This window comes from Sphaeramia orbicularis, chromosome 19 (assembly GCF_902148855.1).
Source record: "Sphaeramia orbicularis chromosome 19, fSphaOr1.1, whole genome shotgun sequence".
Lineage (NCBI taxonomy): Eukaryota > Metazoa > Chordata > Actinopteri > Kurtiformes > Apogonidae > Sphaeramia > Sphaeramia orbicularis.
The window spans coordinates 16097373-16114547 of NC_043975.1; the positions used below are offsets into that span (position 1 = coordinate 16097373).

The 17175-nt window shown below is 36.1% G+C and overlaps 1 protein-coding gene across 1 annotated transcript in view; it reads right to left on the reverse strand.

The window, feature by feature from the left end:
• Window positions 1-17175, reverse strand: part of dnah9 (dynein, axonemal, heavy chain 9) — a 344949-nt gene that overhangs the window by 186695 nt on the left and 141079 nt on the right. Inside the window, exons 40-46 of the mRNA XM_030122326.1 lie at window positions 15548-15656; window positions 11928-12075; window positions 9225-9399; window positions 8197-8370; window positions 6060-6267; window positions 5403-5568; window positions 1258-1360 (exon numbers count right to left, since the gene is read on the reverse strand). Of these exons, the coding sequence (XP_029978186.1) occupies window positions 1258-1360; window positions 5403-5568; window positions 6060-6267; window positions 8197-8370; window positions 9225-9399; window positions 11928-12075; window positions 15548-15656 (1083 nt within the window). The remainder of the gene's footprint in view (window positions 1-1257; window positions 1361-5402; window positions 5569-6059; window positions 6268-8196; window positions 8371-9224; window positions 9400-11927; window positions 12076-15547; window positions 15657-17175) is intronic.

The following is a 17175-nucleotide window of genomic DNA, read 5'->3' on the forward strand; positions in this document are numbered from 1 at the left end:
GATTTTCTGCACACATTATTCTCAAGTTTATTAGACCCACATCACAGTGGGAAGCTGCTGATAAACTTATAAGGCTACTGAAATCTCACAGTCTGTGGGAGACTTTAGAGGTAAGCAGGATATTGTGGTTAATGGAAGTTAATTTCTGCCACTGTGGTGAAAAAATTAGACCCTGCAAGTCAAAATAATGAGTTAGTTTCTCAAAATAATTATCTCGGGGTTTTTTTCTTATAATAATGTCAATATTTTGTGGAAGTTTCTCATTATTTGGAGGTGCTAAGTCATTATTTTGGGTTTCAAAGTTATTATTTTTACTCAGAGTACCTTTCTTTACCCTCAAAGTGGCAGACATTGACTTCCATTATGTTCAGACATTCCTTTACCTAAATACATTGGAGATAATTTTGCAGTGTTTGAGATGTGACCTACTGTAAGACAAGTACACAAATGTACATATTACAGTGAGTATTTGTATGTATATATGTGAATTATTATTATTATTATTATTATTATTATTATTTTAAATTATTTACTGATTATTTTTATTTTGTTTATTTATTTGTGTATGGTTATCTACATAAGTATGTACATTTTCATCAGTACTTTTGTGTTTTAATTTGTGACATTTGAAATGCCCTATGTGATATTTTGTCCATTTGCTCATTTATGTGCACTAAAAAAATACATTTTTAAGAAGTATATCATTGCTATTTTATATATTGCATTGGTTTATAAGTTTGAAGGACACTCAATAAAAAAAACGTGGGGAAAAAAAGTACACATTACAATCTGCTGCTCTAATGTGGAATAACGTTTTGCAGCTACAATTTTACATCAGTGTGACCTGAGATATTTCACAAGCAAACAAATTTTAAGTTAATAACGTTCTGCCACACTTGGGCAACCTGCAACTGATTTCTTAAGTGCATAAATGCTTAAATACTCACTTTCCTTACAGTTTTGCCAAAATCCAATCGTGTGCATCATTAGACAAGGAAATGAATGAGAGGACGAATGAATCAATAAGTAAACAAATGCAATAAATACACAAAGTGAAACATCACATTACTAAACGAAATAGTGTAAATGGTAAAATAGTGCACAGGTTCACCTTGTGTGAACGGAAATGCATCCATGGTAACATGTGTGAGAGACATTAAGGCACATGTAGCCTCAGCAGTGTGTTGCATAACCACTAGAGCACAATATACTCTGAGGACACTGTGTGTGCGTGTGTGTGTGTGTGTGTGTGTGTACCTGCAGTCGTGGATTGATGGTAAAGCTCCCGGCTGTAGGATTCATGCAGGACACGTATTGAACGTTGTGTATTTCCTTCAAAAGCAGCTTATTGCGGTCATACCTGAGAGTACACACACAAACACACACACAGAGGGGGGGAAAAAAAGTATTATTTAACACCCACACACACAAATACACAAACACACACTTTCCCAGCATTTTTTTTTTTTTTTTCCTCCCCCCTCCCTGATATGGACGCCTCAGCTCCCACTTAAGCTGGCGTGGTTCGGTAGCATCCTCCTTCCTCTCAATTTCATACCTGAAATCCTCCCAGGATATCTCTAATGGGCTGACCGTGTCTAAGCCAGTCAGCCTGTGTCTGACGCGCTGGAACCATGTTCAGAATGGCCTCACTGTGTCTGAGAGATGAGCTACAAAATCCTTTTAAGGGAAATCATACAACCCTGCTCTCACATTTGACTTTTAGCACTCATAAAGTTGTAGTATTGATAGCGATGGGGGCATCTTTCTGAATATTAAAAAGCCCTTTTCAGCAGAAAGACTGTTAGTGTGAATTATGGAGGTAATACGCCTATCAGCTGGCGGCGCTCCATTATCTGAACGCAGAGGAGGGAGATAGGTATGAATGCTTTGTTACTTTACATGAGTATGTTTTTGCTATTTACATTTTAACATATGTCTGTGCTTCCTACTTTTACTACATTTTCAGGTTTTCAACTATCAGTTCGATTCAGTTTCTGCCCGTTCCAAACATACAGATTTATTTAACCCTTTCATGCATACTGGTCACTCCAGCGGACAGTTATTCAAAGCTGTTCTTTTGTATATTCATGGATTCTATTGTTTTAGTTCCATATCAGCCATACACTGACATTCATACCATTACTGTAACTTTACTGTTCTTGATAAACCTCATCTGCACTAACATGTTTTTGTGTAAATCAATTGCTTGTTATTATTATTAGACAGTATTTAACAGGGGTTTTTTTAAAACAAAAAGTTGTTTTTTTTGCGTATTATCTCCATAAAGTGATTAATAACTAGTATTAGAGTATGTTAAAATGTGACACCAGAAAACATCAGATTAGCAGCATTAAAAAAAAAAAAGTTCATAGTTTTCACACTGTATGCCAGTAAATATATGTTTCTTTGCTTCAAAAATTAAACGCATGGTGTCCAGCTGAGTGGACATTTTTGCAAGTCCATGAAAAATAGGTTCATACAAAAAAAATTGTTGAATTGCATTGTTTTTTTCGTGCCTAAAGAGGAAAAAAAACACTTAGGAAAAAAAATTTGATTAGGTTCTCATTCATGCATGAAAAGGTTAAACCTAAATGGAAAAAGACGACGTAGAAAACAGAACAGGATAAGAACAGTCTCTAATCTATATTGATTTAGTGGTTGTTGTAATCTTTTTAATTTGACTGACTACTGGTGGAAAAACATCAGATATTGGCTAAATCACAAAAATATGATTCCACATTTTCAAATTTCTCCAGCAAATTTTCCAACATTGTGGTACCGAATTCATAATCTGACACTAAAATGGGATGAATTGCTCAGATTTACTTGGACATCCCAGCTGGACCTGGTCTGTCTGTGTTAGTCTGTCAGAAACAGATGAACATAGCTTAATTCTCCAATCAGGACCCTCGACCACAATGTTGATGAAGATCTGGAGCAAGGTTATTATCGTTAACGAAAACTAACGAAATGACGAAAACTAGGATTGTAAAAACATTTTCATTAACTGAAATAAATAAAAACAATAATGAAAAGAAAAAACGATAACTAACTGAAACTGTATTGTGTGCTCACAAAACTAATGAAAACGTTTAAAAATTATGGATAAAATTCCCTTCGTTTTCGTCTTTGACAATGTTGGATTGATATGAGATCGATTTATTTCCCTCAAGTGATTTTAGCTGCTGGCATCATATGATATTTAACGATCCATCATTTGTGGTCACTTGTGGTTTAGAGTCATCTTCTGGTCCCCACTCTACCTGGAAACATGGAGACTAAAGCTGGGAGAAAGCAGCAGAGACCTGTATAGGATTTATTTGAATACGACAGCGAAGAAGATAAAAGATATTAAAAAAAAAAAACTAAAACTAAACTAAAACTAAGCATTTAGAAAATAACAAAAGCTAATAAAAACTTGCAAACCTGCTCTAAAAACTAATTAATACTAACTGAATTAGAGAAAAAAAGTGAAAACTAAATAAAACTAAACTATAAGGAAAAATCCAAAACTATTATAACCTTGGTTCTCTCATCAGAAACAGATAAATGTAGCTAAATTCTCCAATCAGGACCCTTGACCACGATGTTGATGAAGATCTGGAGTTGGTCCCCAAGTGCCTTCAATGGCAGCTCACTACTCCCAATGGGCTAAATACTAATGCTAATTGCTAATGCTAATGCCTATGTACGATGTGCTTTAAGGGGTAAAATCCCCAATTTCTAATAAATTTAATTAAAATGTATCCTAACCTTTTAACACCTCACCCAATGAATCATAAACTTAAATAGCAGAGCCCATAATCCTGTCTTAAAATTGTTCAAAAATGTTTCAGAGGTACTATTGTGCTTGTGATTGTGACAGTTTCCTTCTGTACAGTATCACCATTATGTTTGGGTTGAAGCCCAAACTGGTTGGTATCAAGGTTATAATAGTTTTAGATTTTTCCTTACAGTTTAGTTTTATTTAGTTTTGACTTTTTTTTCTCTAATTCAGTTAGTTTTAATTAGTTTTTAGAGCAGGTTTGCAAGTTTTCAGTAGTTTTTGTTATTTTCTAAATACTTAGTTTTAGTTTAGTTTTAGTTTTTTTTATATCTTTTATCTTCTTCGCCGTCATATTCAAATAAATCCTAGACAGGACTCTGCTGCTTTCTCCCAACTTTAGTCTCCATGTTTCCAGGTAGAGTGAGGACGAAAAGACGACTAAACCACAAGTGACCACAAGTGACGGAACATTAAATATCATATGGTGCTGCTAGCTAAAATTGCTTGAGGGAAATAAATCGATCTCATATCAATCCGACTTTGACAAAGACAAAAACGAAGGGAATTTTATCCATAATTTTTATACGCTTTAGTTCGTTTTGTAAGCACACAATACAGTTTCAGTTAGTTACGTTTTTTTTTTCTTTTAATTACAGTTTTTATTTATTTCAGTTAACGAAAATATGATTATAATTCTAGTTTTCATCATTTCATTAGTTTTTGTTAACGATAATAACCTTGGTTGGTATCATCTGCTTTACATATCAGAAATAACTGTTTCACCATGTTCAACACTTGTCACCCAATTCTGAGTGGAAAAAAATAAACGTTCAAGTAAAGAAAATTGATTTTGAGTGACTTTCTTCAACCCATCCATTTTATTCTTTTAGCATGTCCTCAACTGGCTGATTATCATTTGGAGCTCTAAAAAATTTCTTTCACTCGCTTTTTTAGCTTTGCATCACTTTAAACGGCACAATTTTTTCCAGGTTTTGAAATTCATGTCAATTTTGATCACTTAGAATTAATAAAAATAAAAAGCCGGCATGGAATGCTGCTAAGGGCTCTATAATGACTCGTGTCCTGCTCAAAATCCTAATGTGCTGGAGAAAATCAGGCTTTTTCTTCCAGTAGCAAAATCATTGTTGACCAGTGTAATTCTTGTATAATTGGACTTTTATTCAACAAAAACAAACACACTGACAAGATGAAACAGGCATGAAATGTGTCATAATGTCTTTGTTTTATTGCTGACACCCAAGACTGATTTGCATATTCGAGTGACGTTAATGTTCATTATTTCCAGGATAGTGGCTTTTAGTTGCTGAAAGCTAAAATAGTTTGTCTTTTGAGTCCACTTCAGGGTCTGTTCTTTTTCACTGAAACTAAATATACACTTCTAGTTTTACCACAGTCTTTTTCTATATAAATACTTGTACTTCTACTTGAGTCAATGTGGACTTTTGCAACTTTTGCACCTCTGTCTGAATTAATCTATTCAGTTAACACATGGACGAACTCTCCATAATTTATGTAAATAAAGGCAGAAAAAATTTCCATGAGATATTTTTCTGCCGTTTCCATTCCATGTGATATATATTAGATGAATGTATGCATATTACAAGAGCCTCACCAGTGGTTGTAGTCCATGTGTTGGCGTATGAGTGTGTGAGGTTGGACTGTACCATAGGTGTCCACCTCAGGCATGTTCATGTCGTCTATGAAGTAAATCAGTCTCCTGCTGCCTGGAGGGCCATAGTTACGCCCTGCTTTCTTTTCAAGAGGCTTTTCTAAAACAGCTGTGGAGAATAAGAAGAAAGGAGCAACTTATAGTAAAGAAAGAATGAACAAGGTTGAGTGTATGGATTGAGTGTTGAAATATCTAAAAACAACAAGGCCTATGTTGTGTATTTCGTTGATTTGTGTAGTGATAATGCTTAAATTCAGAGAAATATGTACTTTTTGTCAACCTCTTTCCTGCATTCCCCTGCTAGTGTTTCTATACAAATGTTAGTGCTTAATTTTTCTTACCATCTTACTCAGAATAAAAGCTAAAACAATGGGGACAATCAATGTACTTTCTACTGATGAGGAATAATGGTCTTTTTTTAAAGCTTTTCTTGGCTAATGTGGAGAGTATGTGTGGTTTAACATCACTGATTTTTCACCCTTACCATAGTGACAGGCTCAGTGTTGTTGCCATGGCGACATAGCCTGATATAGGCAGATGACTGACTGAAAACTGTAATCAACCTGTTATACTGTGTTTGCAGTAATGCGTGGTTCCCACCTTGGAGCATAGCTGATGTGGTGTAATAGTTAAAGGGTACGTTTTTGATCATGTATTTCTCTGGGTCCAATGAGCCCAGTTTGTCTCCGACCAGAACGGACTTCCCAGCACCGGCGTTCCCGACCAGCATGACGGGTCGACGGTGCTCCAGGAGGCGGTCCATGAAGTACCGAATTCGAATGGTCTCTCTTGTGTGGACCAAACATGCCTGCACAAGGAAACCACATCAGTGCGACATTTAATTAGTGCTCTATGACAGATTCAGACCTCAAATCACAAATACACAGAGACATAATTTCTAAAAATGATCTCTCAACACTTATTCATAAGACCATGATCATGAAATTTCTAGTGGCCAATCTAAATAGTAACAGGAGTTGCAAATTTGGGTGATAATTCTCTTCATAGTAATCACTACATGTGTACTGGTATTAAGTCATTCCTTAACCCTTAAAGACCCAAACAGCCACCAGCGAATGAAACCATCTACTGATGTAAAATATTTAATACCTGTTGATCCTATCAATACATGTAAATAATTGGTGTAAAATTAAGTTTCTCAGTTTTAAATCATCATCAGATATGACCCATTTGGACATTCAGAGGCTCCAAAGTGAACGTGGAAACACCGTCATCTTCTACAACATTGATTCACCAGTAAAACCCATGCAAGTCTGATCAATGACAGTGGGTGGAAACACTGTATTTATGGTCAGTTATTGATATCTTTGTTGAAAAAGTCACTTTTTCTTCAGTTTTCTACATTTCTGATATAATAACCCTCAACTTTAATCTGAGCTTTTAAGAACATCTACATGATCAATGAATTAAATATAGGAAAATACTTAATTTTCACAGAAAGAAATGTAAAATACAGAGGATAATATTATAATAAATGGTGACAAATCACTTTGGAAAGGTTAAATAGAGAGAACATTTTATTTGGGAACTGCCATCAAAGTAGCACTGGGTCTTTATAGGTTAAATAAAATGATAACTGCAGCTTTCAATAATATGGATATATATTATCCGGGGAATGTTCATTGAAAGAGAAGGAGACTACAATCTAAGGTGAGCCCTACGTTTAAAAAAAAAAAAAACATAAAGTAAGATCAACAATGAAAAGTATGTGCATAACAAGCTGTGGAGTGACTATGTGGAACAGTCTGGAGCAAGACATGAAGCCAAGTACAAAAATAAATATATTTAAAAAGAGGTATCAAAAATGATTTCTAAATGGGTATATGGAAGATGAGGGATACAAATAGTATTGTGCCAAATACCATTAATTAAGAGAGTAATAGTAATTTCAGAGATCTTCATATTCATGAATGGACTAAAGGGAGGACAAATGTGAAGTCTAGATGGACTGGGGTTGTGGGTGTGAAATTATGGAAAGGACCTGATGATGAAGTTACGTTATTCACTCCTTTGACAAAGTTTAGAAAAAAAAAATGCCATAAGTTGAAAATTATTTAGGAATATTGAACTCAGATGGTAGATATGTTTTTGTTGTTGCTGATTTTTTTTTTCTGTTTATGGTGTGAAGGCTTGATGCTATACACAGTTTATTTAATGTAAGCAGTGTATTAGATGAAAAGGATAGGCAAAAAAACAAGCTTTTGCTTCTAGCCTATTCCTATTTTGTTTTTTATGTTTATTGTGATTATTGTACTGGGTGCAATGACTGCTGTACAGACCACGATAAATTAATGAATTAATTCATTCATTCATTCATTATCAAAGTAACTGGAATTAGTAATGGAAATATAGGTATCATTTTACATCCATGTCTGTCCAGAGTAAGAGGGACTTTGAGGGAATTAAAAAACTGTATAATTTTTGGTCCGACAACAGTTCTTACTCTACCAACACCTATGACTCCAGTGAAACATTTCCACTGAGAAACACACTGTCTGCACCTACTGCTTTAACTCAACATCCACTCTGCTATCACAGTGATGTAGATCCATTTCTCGTCACCATAGCAGTCCTTAAAATGTCACAGATTAAACTCCCTAATGCCTCCGGCCATGGCTTTTTGCTGCCATAAAAGGCACGTCAGAGGCATAAAACTACATCTGGCCTGTGCAGCCTGTGTAATTCAACTAAAGACTTGCTACAGGATTAGCTGTACCTGAAGTGGTGTATCTGCGTCCATCTGGAACTTGGGCACCATTTTGGTCCAGGGTTCAAACTTCTTGGTCTCGGGGTCGATGTAGTAATCAAAGACGGTGCCCTGGGACGGAAACTTGATGGTTTTGAACTCGGCCACCCACCACTTGCTGAACTCCACTCTGTAGTCGACCAGCTACACTCCCACAGAGTACACACGCAGTCACACAGAGGGGGGGAAGGCGACCGGTCAATACTCTAAAATGACTTCCTCTCTTGCCTTTCTCCTGCATACAGTTGCTATGGATCTGTGCGTTTGATTTACACTGGTGTGAATACGAACCAGAAGACAAATAAATCACACAACATAGAGATACAGTCCCAGCAGCTGAGGGGTAGAAAATGAGAGATGGCAGGCCTATCTATCCATCTGTCTGCTACAGACAGTGAAGTAGCCTCATCACCTGCTGGCTGCCAGCCCCTCGCCTTCCACCCTTTGCTACCTGTCTCCTCTATTCACCACCAACTCTCCAGTCAATAAAACCACTTAGCATTTAAATGCATCTGTGATGGGAAAATAAAGTGGAGTACATTTGTACCAAAGGGAGAGCAGTTTTATCCCATAACTTAGATAGACGCGCTTACTGTACAGTACAGCACTAACTGGATTGCTTAGCAACTGCTTGCCACAGCTCTCTTGCTGATTTAAATTCAGAAAGCTGCGTGTTGTTGAGCGGGAATGAAGTCCACTTCATTTTCAGATGGATATCTCTGTTTTCAAAAAAAAAAAAAAAAAATAACCTGTCATTTCTTCAACTGAAGTCTGAAAATAACTTTCATATGACTTCCCATAAATAGAGACACCAAGTTGCGTAACGGCCATCAGAGGTTGAATAACACTGAGGAATACCCATAATGCAAGTGCAAGAAACTCTTTAAGGAAGGGGAAAAAGAATATTATTCATCTGTTTCAGTCATGTCCTATTCTTTTTTCCCTCTTTATGCAACCACTTAGTAAGTGGCTCACATGCCCAGAGGCTCGGGTAGTACCTGGTCCTGGAACATGGCTCCCCCAAAGGCCCAGACGGCAGCAAAGACAAAATACAGTTCATACAGTTCTTTGGCGGAGTCTGCTGGGGTGTTTTCTGGAGTGAGCAGACACTCCAGCAAGTAGCACAACATCTGGACCATACTCTGCTCTGGGACAGGGATGATCTTCTTAAACCTGGACAAAGACACAAGACACATTATATCACCAGAAACACACACGCTGACCTGTGAGGAAACACAGAAGATGCCACCAGGGTTCAAAGTGTGAATGTGGAGCGCAAGTCCAGCTCAATATGCTCGAGGGAAATAAAGGTCACCCTGGGCAGATTGTTGGTAATTTGCATAATGTGAAATAAAGAAAGTACAAAGGAGGATTTGGGACATACTGAGGATACATTTTGACAAAAACTGCCATGATTATATATATAAAAAAAAAAGTATTCTGACCTAGATATATTCATACATAGATTCTGATATCCATTCGTCTATTATCTGCCATTTTGTGCTTTTACAATGAGCTGGAAGAATTGAGAGACGAGAAATTCAGCACCATAAAGAGACATGATGTTAAAAGGCTTCACAAAAGATGAACTCCAAGTGACCTGACTGTGGTGAAAAATGTTAAAAGTAGGCATATCCATACTGAAGACTTGACATCTCTGACTCATTACACAACCGAAAAAGTCAATTGGAAAATAAAGATGACCTGGATGGATTTCTAAACTATATATACCTACATGTAGCTTTAATTTTAAGAAACCAAGCTATTTATTTCAGTCAAACAAAAAAAGATCGAACCTGCAAACTGAAACATGTAGCTTTGTTTTCTTTGTCATTTTATATGTTGTTTCGTTTCATATTATTTTATTTTTCACACTATCCCGTGATATTTATCTTCTCATGTCATTTGCACTACTTAAATTGTATTTTTTTTAAACAAATATGCATAGTTAGCAATACTTTTTTTATTTTTTAATGTAAATAACTGTGCCCTTTTACTGATATTTGTTTGTTTATCTTGTAAATTCTTGCACTGAGCTCTACCTCAATTTCGTTGTACTTGTTACAATGACAATAAAGAGATTCTGATTCTCATTTTCACTGTGGCTCATTCTTGGTAAAAAAAAAAACCAAAACAACAAAAACAAAACTGTTGCTCTATACTCAAACTAAGTCTTAGTAGTTCAGCAGAATTTTTCTATTATTACTGTTATTGATGATATGTCATATAAATGATGGTACTTCTAGTTCAAATATTATCATTGGTTTCAATACATATAAAAAGGATCTTAGTAAATGTCATATTTACATGTGTTTTAAAGGAGTGGTATTTTGCATTTTTTAAATGGAATTATGCATTTTAAAGCATTTCCCTGTGGTCTACATCCACTGTAAATGATATACTTGGATCTGAATTCTTCATTAATTAACTCTTTAAAACCTAACGTGTCATCGCTGACACACCCTGCACATATGCAGTTCGGATGGATGGAACTCTTACACTGTTTATGCAACTGTAAAATTTCAAATGGTTTCTGAAACCTGAGACGTTGCACTTCATAGGCTCTATTGGGTCATTATGGAAATTTCACTTGGACCTGTATTAGAAGCTGGAGAAAAAAGCCATTTTAGCAGTAGTATAACATGCAGTAAATTGTCAACAATTGCTAGATTTTGAATTTTCTCTGGAAAAATGGCTAAATGGACTCACTCACAGCAAATTTTCTAACCTTTTTATAGTCAAAAATGTGAAAAAAAAAGTCCAGGTAGACCATTTTAGGCTTAGGGTTTAAAAGGTTAAACTCCATAGGTCCATCTTCAACCCTATTTCTGACTAATGACAGGAGAAAGGTCGTTTTGAGCACTGGCCCTTTAAATGCAAATAAGCCACTTCATGCACCACCCCTCCCAGGGTGTTGACGGTGCTTTCTGTCCCGTTCAGCCACTCGTGTTCATTAATACAACCAACAACTGAACATTTTAGGTAATCAGCTCAAAGTTTGGACATATTTTCAGTTTTTACTACAGCTGCTGCTGCTGATAAACAACGCTGGCGTACTCGGAGAAATGTTCGTCAGAAGTCTTGACCTTATAGGTGCAAAGATCATGATGTAACTAGTTATAAAACACAACAAATTAAGAAGGAATTCAAACAGGTTGTAAAAATTCACTTGATTTTTGCTGGAATGAATATAAAGATAGCTTTGCAGCACCTGGAGGGTTGAAATTCAAACTTTATGAACTGTTAGGGTCCAAACACACAAATAAATGTACCAAAGACTAATAAAAGTGGGTTTAGCAAAATGCACTGAAGTTTGTACCAGTTTGGTTAAATGGCCCTTGTAGATGTTTTCAACAACCAGATGACACATTTATGAGGTGTGCTGTGTGATGCTACACTGGTGTATTTTTAGAATTTTTCAGCCTAACACAGAGGACAAAATATTCATCTCTCCGTGTCTCCCTCCTCTGCTTCCTGTTTACGTCGTCTGCTCCAGTCAATGGAGGTGTTGGAGGAGGCGGAGTGGTCCTGCACAATAGAATGCAGGAGAGCATCCAGTTCTTCTGAGTCAGTCCCAGTTTGATCCGGTCCAACCCGCCCACTGCAGCACCGTCCCTCCCCGTGTTATGTCATGAGCAAAACATCCCAGAAATGACTGGAAATATGGGATCTGACACAGAGCTGCTGGGAAGTGGCTTCACCTTGATCTGAGGACTTCCAGGCAGGAGGGGAGGTACTTGTCGAACAGAATGGTCAGGTTGGCCTTCTCCGATTGGATCTCCCGTTTGTCGATCCAGCTGTGAACGGGGGGGTTCCAGCCGAGGTCTGCTGGATTTATGTACAAGATACCTGTAAAGAGAAACGGGACAGGATTAACTTCGTCACTGCTACTGCCAGGAACAACACAGTGGTGGCTGCTCGTCTTTCAGACAGGGGAAGCTCATTGTCGGCTTACATAAAAGAAAAGTCAAGTTATTTAAACATAAATTCGGCCCTCCGGTCCTTTTTAAGAAAATGGTCAGCGACCTTATCGTACCAAGTACACAAGAAAACATTAAAATTATGTTAAATTGAAACAAGGAAGTACAATGAGTGTGTTTTATTTACAGTGCAAGAAATGAACAAGTAATTTCATAGTGGTTTCTTTCTCGATTTCACAGCAGAATGTGCAACGGTATTAAAATGAACTGTGTCAAGTGAAGGAGTAGATCCCAAAATAACTGTCAATCAAACGGGATTCAGCCTTTCAACTGATCCTCCAATCAGCACGTGGAAGCCCAGCGTCCAGCCCAGCCGAGCTCCGCCCACAGCTCCATTCACCCCCAGAGACGCCAAGCGTCCGGGGCGGGACAACATCATGGCATTTATCCAATTACCATCCAGTTTTGAGGCAATGAAAAAAACTGTTCCACTCAGTCCCATTGAAGTGCATGGATGCTGAGCGTCTACGGGCAAATGCACTGAGCATAGATCGTATAAGAAAACAGTGCAACAGGAATGCATGAGAAGTGAACAACATCGAGTCCATTGATTTGTGATAAAGCTGATTCTGAGCGAACTCGTCTGTGAGATGAACGTGTTCTAACACATTTGTAGTTAATGAAATGTCAACACAACTGAACATATTTGACCATTTAATTTGAGTAATTTTAGGGGAAGCCAAGCTTCCCTTGCAGTCTATGAGAAATCGCCTCTGGAACAACAACATTAGCATAGTTTACCGACAGAGCAGTGAGGAATGCAATAGAAGTGAATAACCAGCTGCTACACCAGCTACACCTTCTTATACTTACACACTGGTCTTTTACAAATGATTTGTTTCCCCTCCTTTCCAACAATAGCTTAAATTGTCAAATACAAAGTGACAAGCCTTCCCCTTGAAATAATTAAATCTGCATTCATTATTTTTGGAGCACAACAAGCTGTAACATCCAATAGACTGTTTACACATCAAACAGCTGCAGATCAACAGGAGAATTCGATTGAATTCGTGCTGTTTGTATGGAAGCACATTTCCCCCACTGTGATGAAATAAAGGTTAGGAAATCAAAACAGTCTTTCAAAGTAATAACTCTGAACTCTGTAACTCATAATAATAGGAAATCTCATCAGACTAGTGAATTATTTTCTTAGAATCATCATCATTGTGACATCCACCTATTCATCCATTTTCTGAACTGCTGATTCATCGTGAGGGTTCATGGGGACATTTTAGCACATTATTTTGAGATTGTAACTCATTATTTTTTGATGAGTCAACAATTTTAGATGCTGAATCCATCTTTTGAGGTGATTTCATATTATTTAAAGATTATAAGTTCTTGTTTTGAGACAAAGGCTGTATTTGTAGAGAGAGTTTCTTTTCATTTTGACAGTTTTTCATTATTTGAATGAACTAAGTACTTTTTTTTTTAATTGAAATTTTTATTCAAAAGAGTCTCACAACATATTACACAGGACATCATTGATACAAAGTGCACTGTTCTCTTTTTTTTTTAAAGAAAAAAAGTGTCAAAATTGGTCACAGAAAGAAAGGGAAAAAAAGGTAATTCGTGAATTTTTGTTGCATGAATATTATCACATAAATATAGACTTTCCGGTGCAATACATAACAGAGGAGTAATTTGTGGAAATCAATGCTTTTCATGGTCATCCTGCTTTTGCAGAACAATAATATGAATAGTAATAAAGGTTATATATATAGACAAACATATTTACATTTACTTACACACAGTCAAATTTATCTACATGTATAAATGATTGTGGATGTGTCTAGGAAGCACACACATGCAAAAAAAGGAGTAATATAAATAAAGTAAATAAGCTGTAAGCTGTTACTTCAGCCTATGCCTTTTCACCCATGTTTAATGTAGAAATCCAAACTGTATGTATGTATATATCATGTTTTGTTAAATGGACAAATAAATTACTACTACTACTACTAAGTAAATAAGTAAGTAAATGGGTAATAATAATAATAATAATAATAATAATAATAATAATAATAATAATAATAATAATAAGCTTGTAAATATAGCCAACAACATTTCTAGGAAATAAGACAAGGAAAATTATATATACAGGGTGGGGAAGCAAAATTTACAATGAACATTTAGTTGTTTTTTCTCAGCAGGCACTACGTCAATTGTTTTGAAACCAAACATATATTGATGTCATAATCATACCTAATACTATTATCCATACCTTTTCAGAAACTTTTGCCCATATGAGTAATCAAGAAAGCAAACGTCAAAGAGTGTGTGATTTGCTGAATGCACTCGTCACACCAAAGGAGATTTCAAAAATAGTTGGAGTGTCCATAAAGACTGTTTATAATGGAAAGAAGAGAATGACTATGAGCAAAACTATTACGAGAAAGTCTGGAAGATACTATTAAAGAAGAATGGGAGAAGTTGTCACCCGAATATTTGAGGAACACTTGCGCAAGTTTAAGGAAGCGTGTGAAGGCAGTTATTGAGAAAGAAGGAGGACACATAGAATAAAAACATTTTCTATTATGTCAATTTTCTTGTGGCAAATAAATTCTCATGACTTTCAATAAACTAATTGGTCATACACTGTCTTTCAATCCCTGTCTCAAAATATTGTAAATTTTGCTTCCCCACCCTGTATATGTATACACACATAGTAATTATACTACTAATAATAATAACACCAAAAAAAAGTTGCATGAGCCTAACGGCACACGTGCATTTACTATGTGGATAATCAAGTATAAAAGGTTACTATGAACATAAGAGTAGCACAGTAAAAACACTGAGGGAAGAGAGTTAGTACTAAGTACTTATTTTAAAAAGGTTTGTCATACTAAGTCAATATTTTAAGATGCTAACTCATTTTTCTTTAAATATTTCTCATTATGCTGAGACACTGATTCATTAATTTCAGACACTAAATCATTATTTTGACTCGCAAGTTGTTTTTTCCATCACAGTGGGCTTTGACTTCACCTTAGTGTTTTGCCTGGAGACTGAAAACAGTTAATAGATGTGACAAAGATCTAAAGAGTGGAGTGAAACAGTAGATTTGTGGAAAGATAATTCCTTGTGGGCTCGTCACTGTAAGCGACACACATCACCTTCCACAGAATCATCTGATCATCTGATAATGTGAAAATATCGATTGATGCAGCTTTGAGATTTTAAAGCAGGACCCACAAGATTGAATAATAACGTAACATCTGCCTTAGTTAATATTGCAGTTTATGTGTGATAAATGATAAATTAATGAAATGACATGGAAGCTACTGACTTAGAGTGAGCCAAGAATGAGAGAAAAACAAAAGACGAGTGAGGAGGACCTGCTCTGGACACAGTTGCGGGGGTAGCGGTGCGAAGGTGGCTGATCTCAAACACTAGTCTCATGGTGGGGTTTAGTGGAATCCGCTCATTACTGGCCAGAGTCAGCACCTACCAGAAGGAGACAGGATATTACACTCTGAGCAACATGTTAAGTGTTGTTTTGTGGCATTCACACAGTCTTAGCCTGGATTATGTCACCTGCTATCCTCAGCACTATTCTTAGAGTTACACACACACTGTCATTTATTCTCCCATGCACAAATAGAGTACAAATAGTTTACTACTCTCTGGTGTGGTGATGACTCAGCCACAATTTCCTATTCATATGTATGAACAGCAGACAGTAAATATGTGGTAACCTTCGTCATTCTGATACTGAATAAAAGACTTACTCAACAGTCTGGAGAGAACAAACTGACTGGGTTAGCAGAAAAATTAAAGAAATACATCCACTGGCATAAGAGGATGGAATCTTTTTCTTTTGTCCGCCACAAAATGGCTCCTTACTCTTAATTACAGTCTATTCAGGGCCCAAGAACCGATCAGTGTGAAGGCCCTACTGTATCTGTAAGGATGATTATCATATTTACCCCCCACCCCCCCAAGGGGAGGTTAAGGGGTACTGTTTTTGATTCAGTTTGTTTGTGTATTTGTTTGTTAACACTGTACCAGCGCAACTATTGGTTGAATTCATATCAAATTGGGGTTATAGATTGCCAGTGACCCAGAATAGAACTCATTACATTTTGGGGAAAATAGGTCAAAGTTTCAATTTTTTATGAATTTTTTAAATCTATGTTTCCCCATTTACTTAGAATGGGTGAAATTTCAAATGTCTGTAGCAGCAAACCTATTGGTTGAATTCATTCCCAATTTCGTTTATAGATTGCCAGTGACCAAGAATAGATGTCATTACATTTTGGGAAAAATAGGTCAAAGTTTCAATTTTTTATTAATTTTGTTTTTTTTCCCCATTTACTTATAATGGCAAAAATTTCAGATGTCTATAGCAGCAAAACTATTGGTTAAATTCATACCAAACTGGGTTTATAGATCGCCAGTGACCCAGAATATATCTGATTACATTTTGGGAACAGTAGGTCAAAGTTAATTTTTTTAAATACATTTTTAAAATCTTTTTTCCCCCATTTTCTTATAATGGGTGAAATTCAAACATTTGTAGCAGCAAAACTACTGCTTAAAATCATACCAAATTGTGTTTATGGATTGCTAGTGACCCAGAATAGATGTGATTATATTTTGGGAAAAATAGGTCAAAGTTTCAATTTTTTATGAATTTTTAAAATCTTTTTTTCCTCCCATTTACTTATAATGGGCAAAATTTCACATGTCTGTAGCAGCAAAACCATTTGCTGAATTCACACCAAATTGGGTTTATAGATTGCTAGTAACCCAGAATAGATGTGATTAGATTTTGGGAAAAGTGGGTCAAAGTTCAAATTTTTTATGAATTTTTTACTTTTTTACTTTAATTTTTTTTCTCCCATTTTCTTAAAATGGGCAAAATTTCACGTCTATAAAAACATCAATTTTGTTTCAATGTACTCCAAACTTAGCACATATATAGAGGTAATTAATATGCTGACATCACTACATGCATAGACAT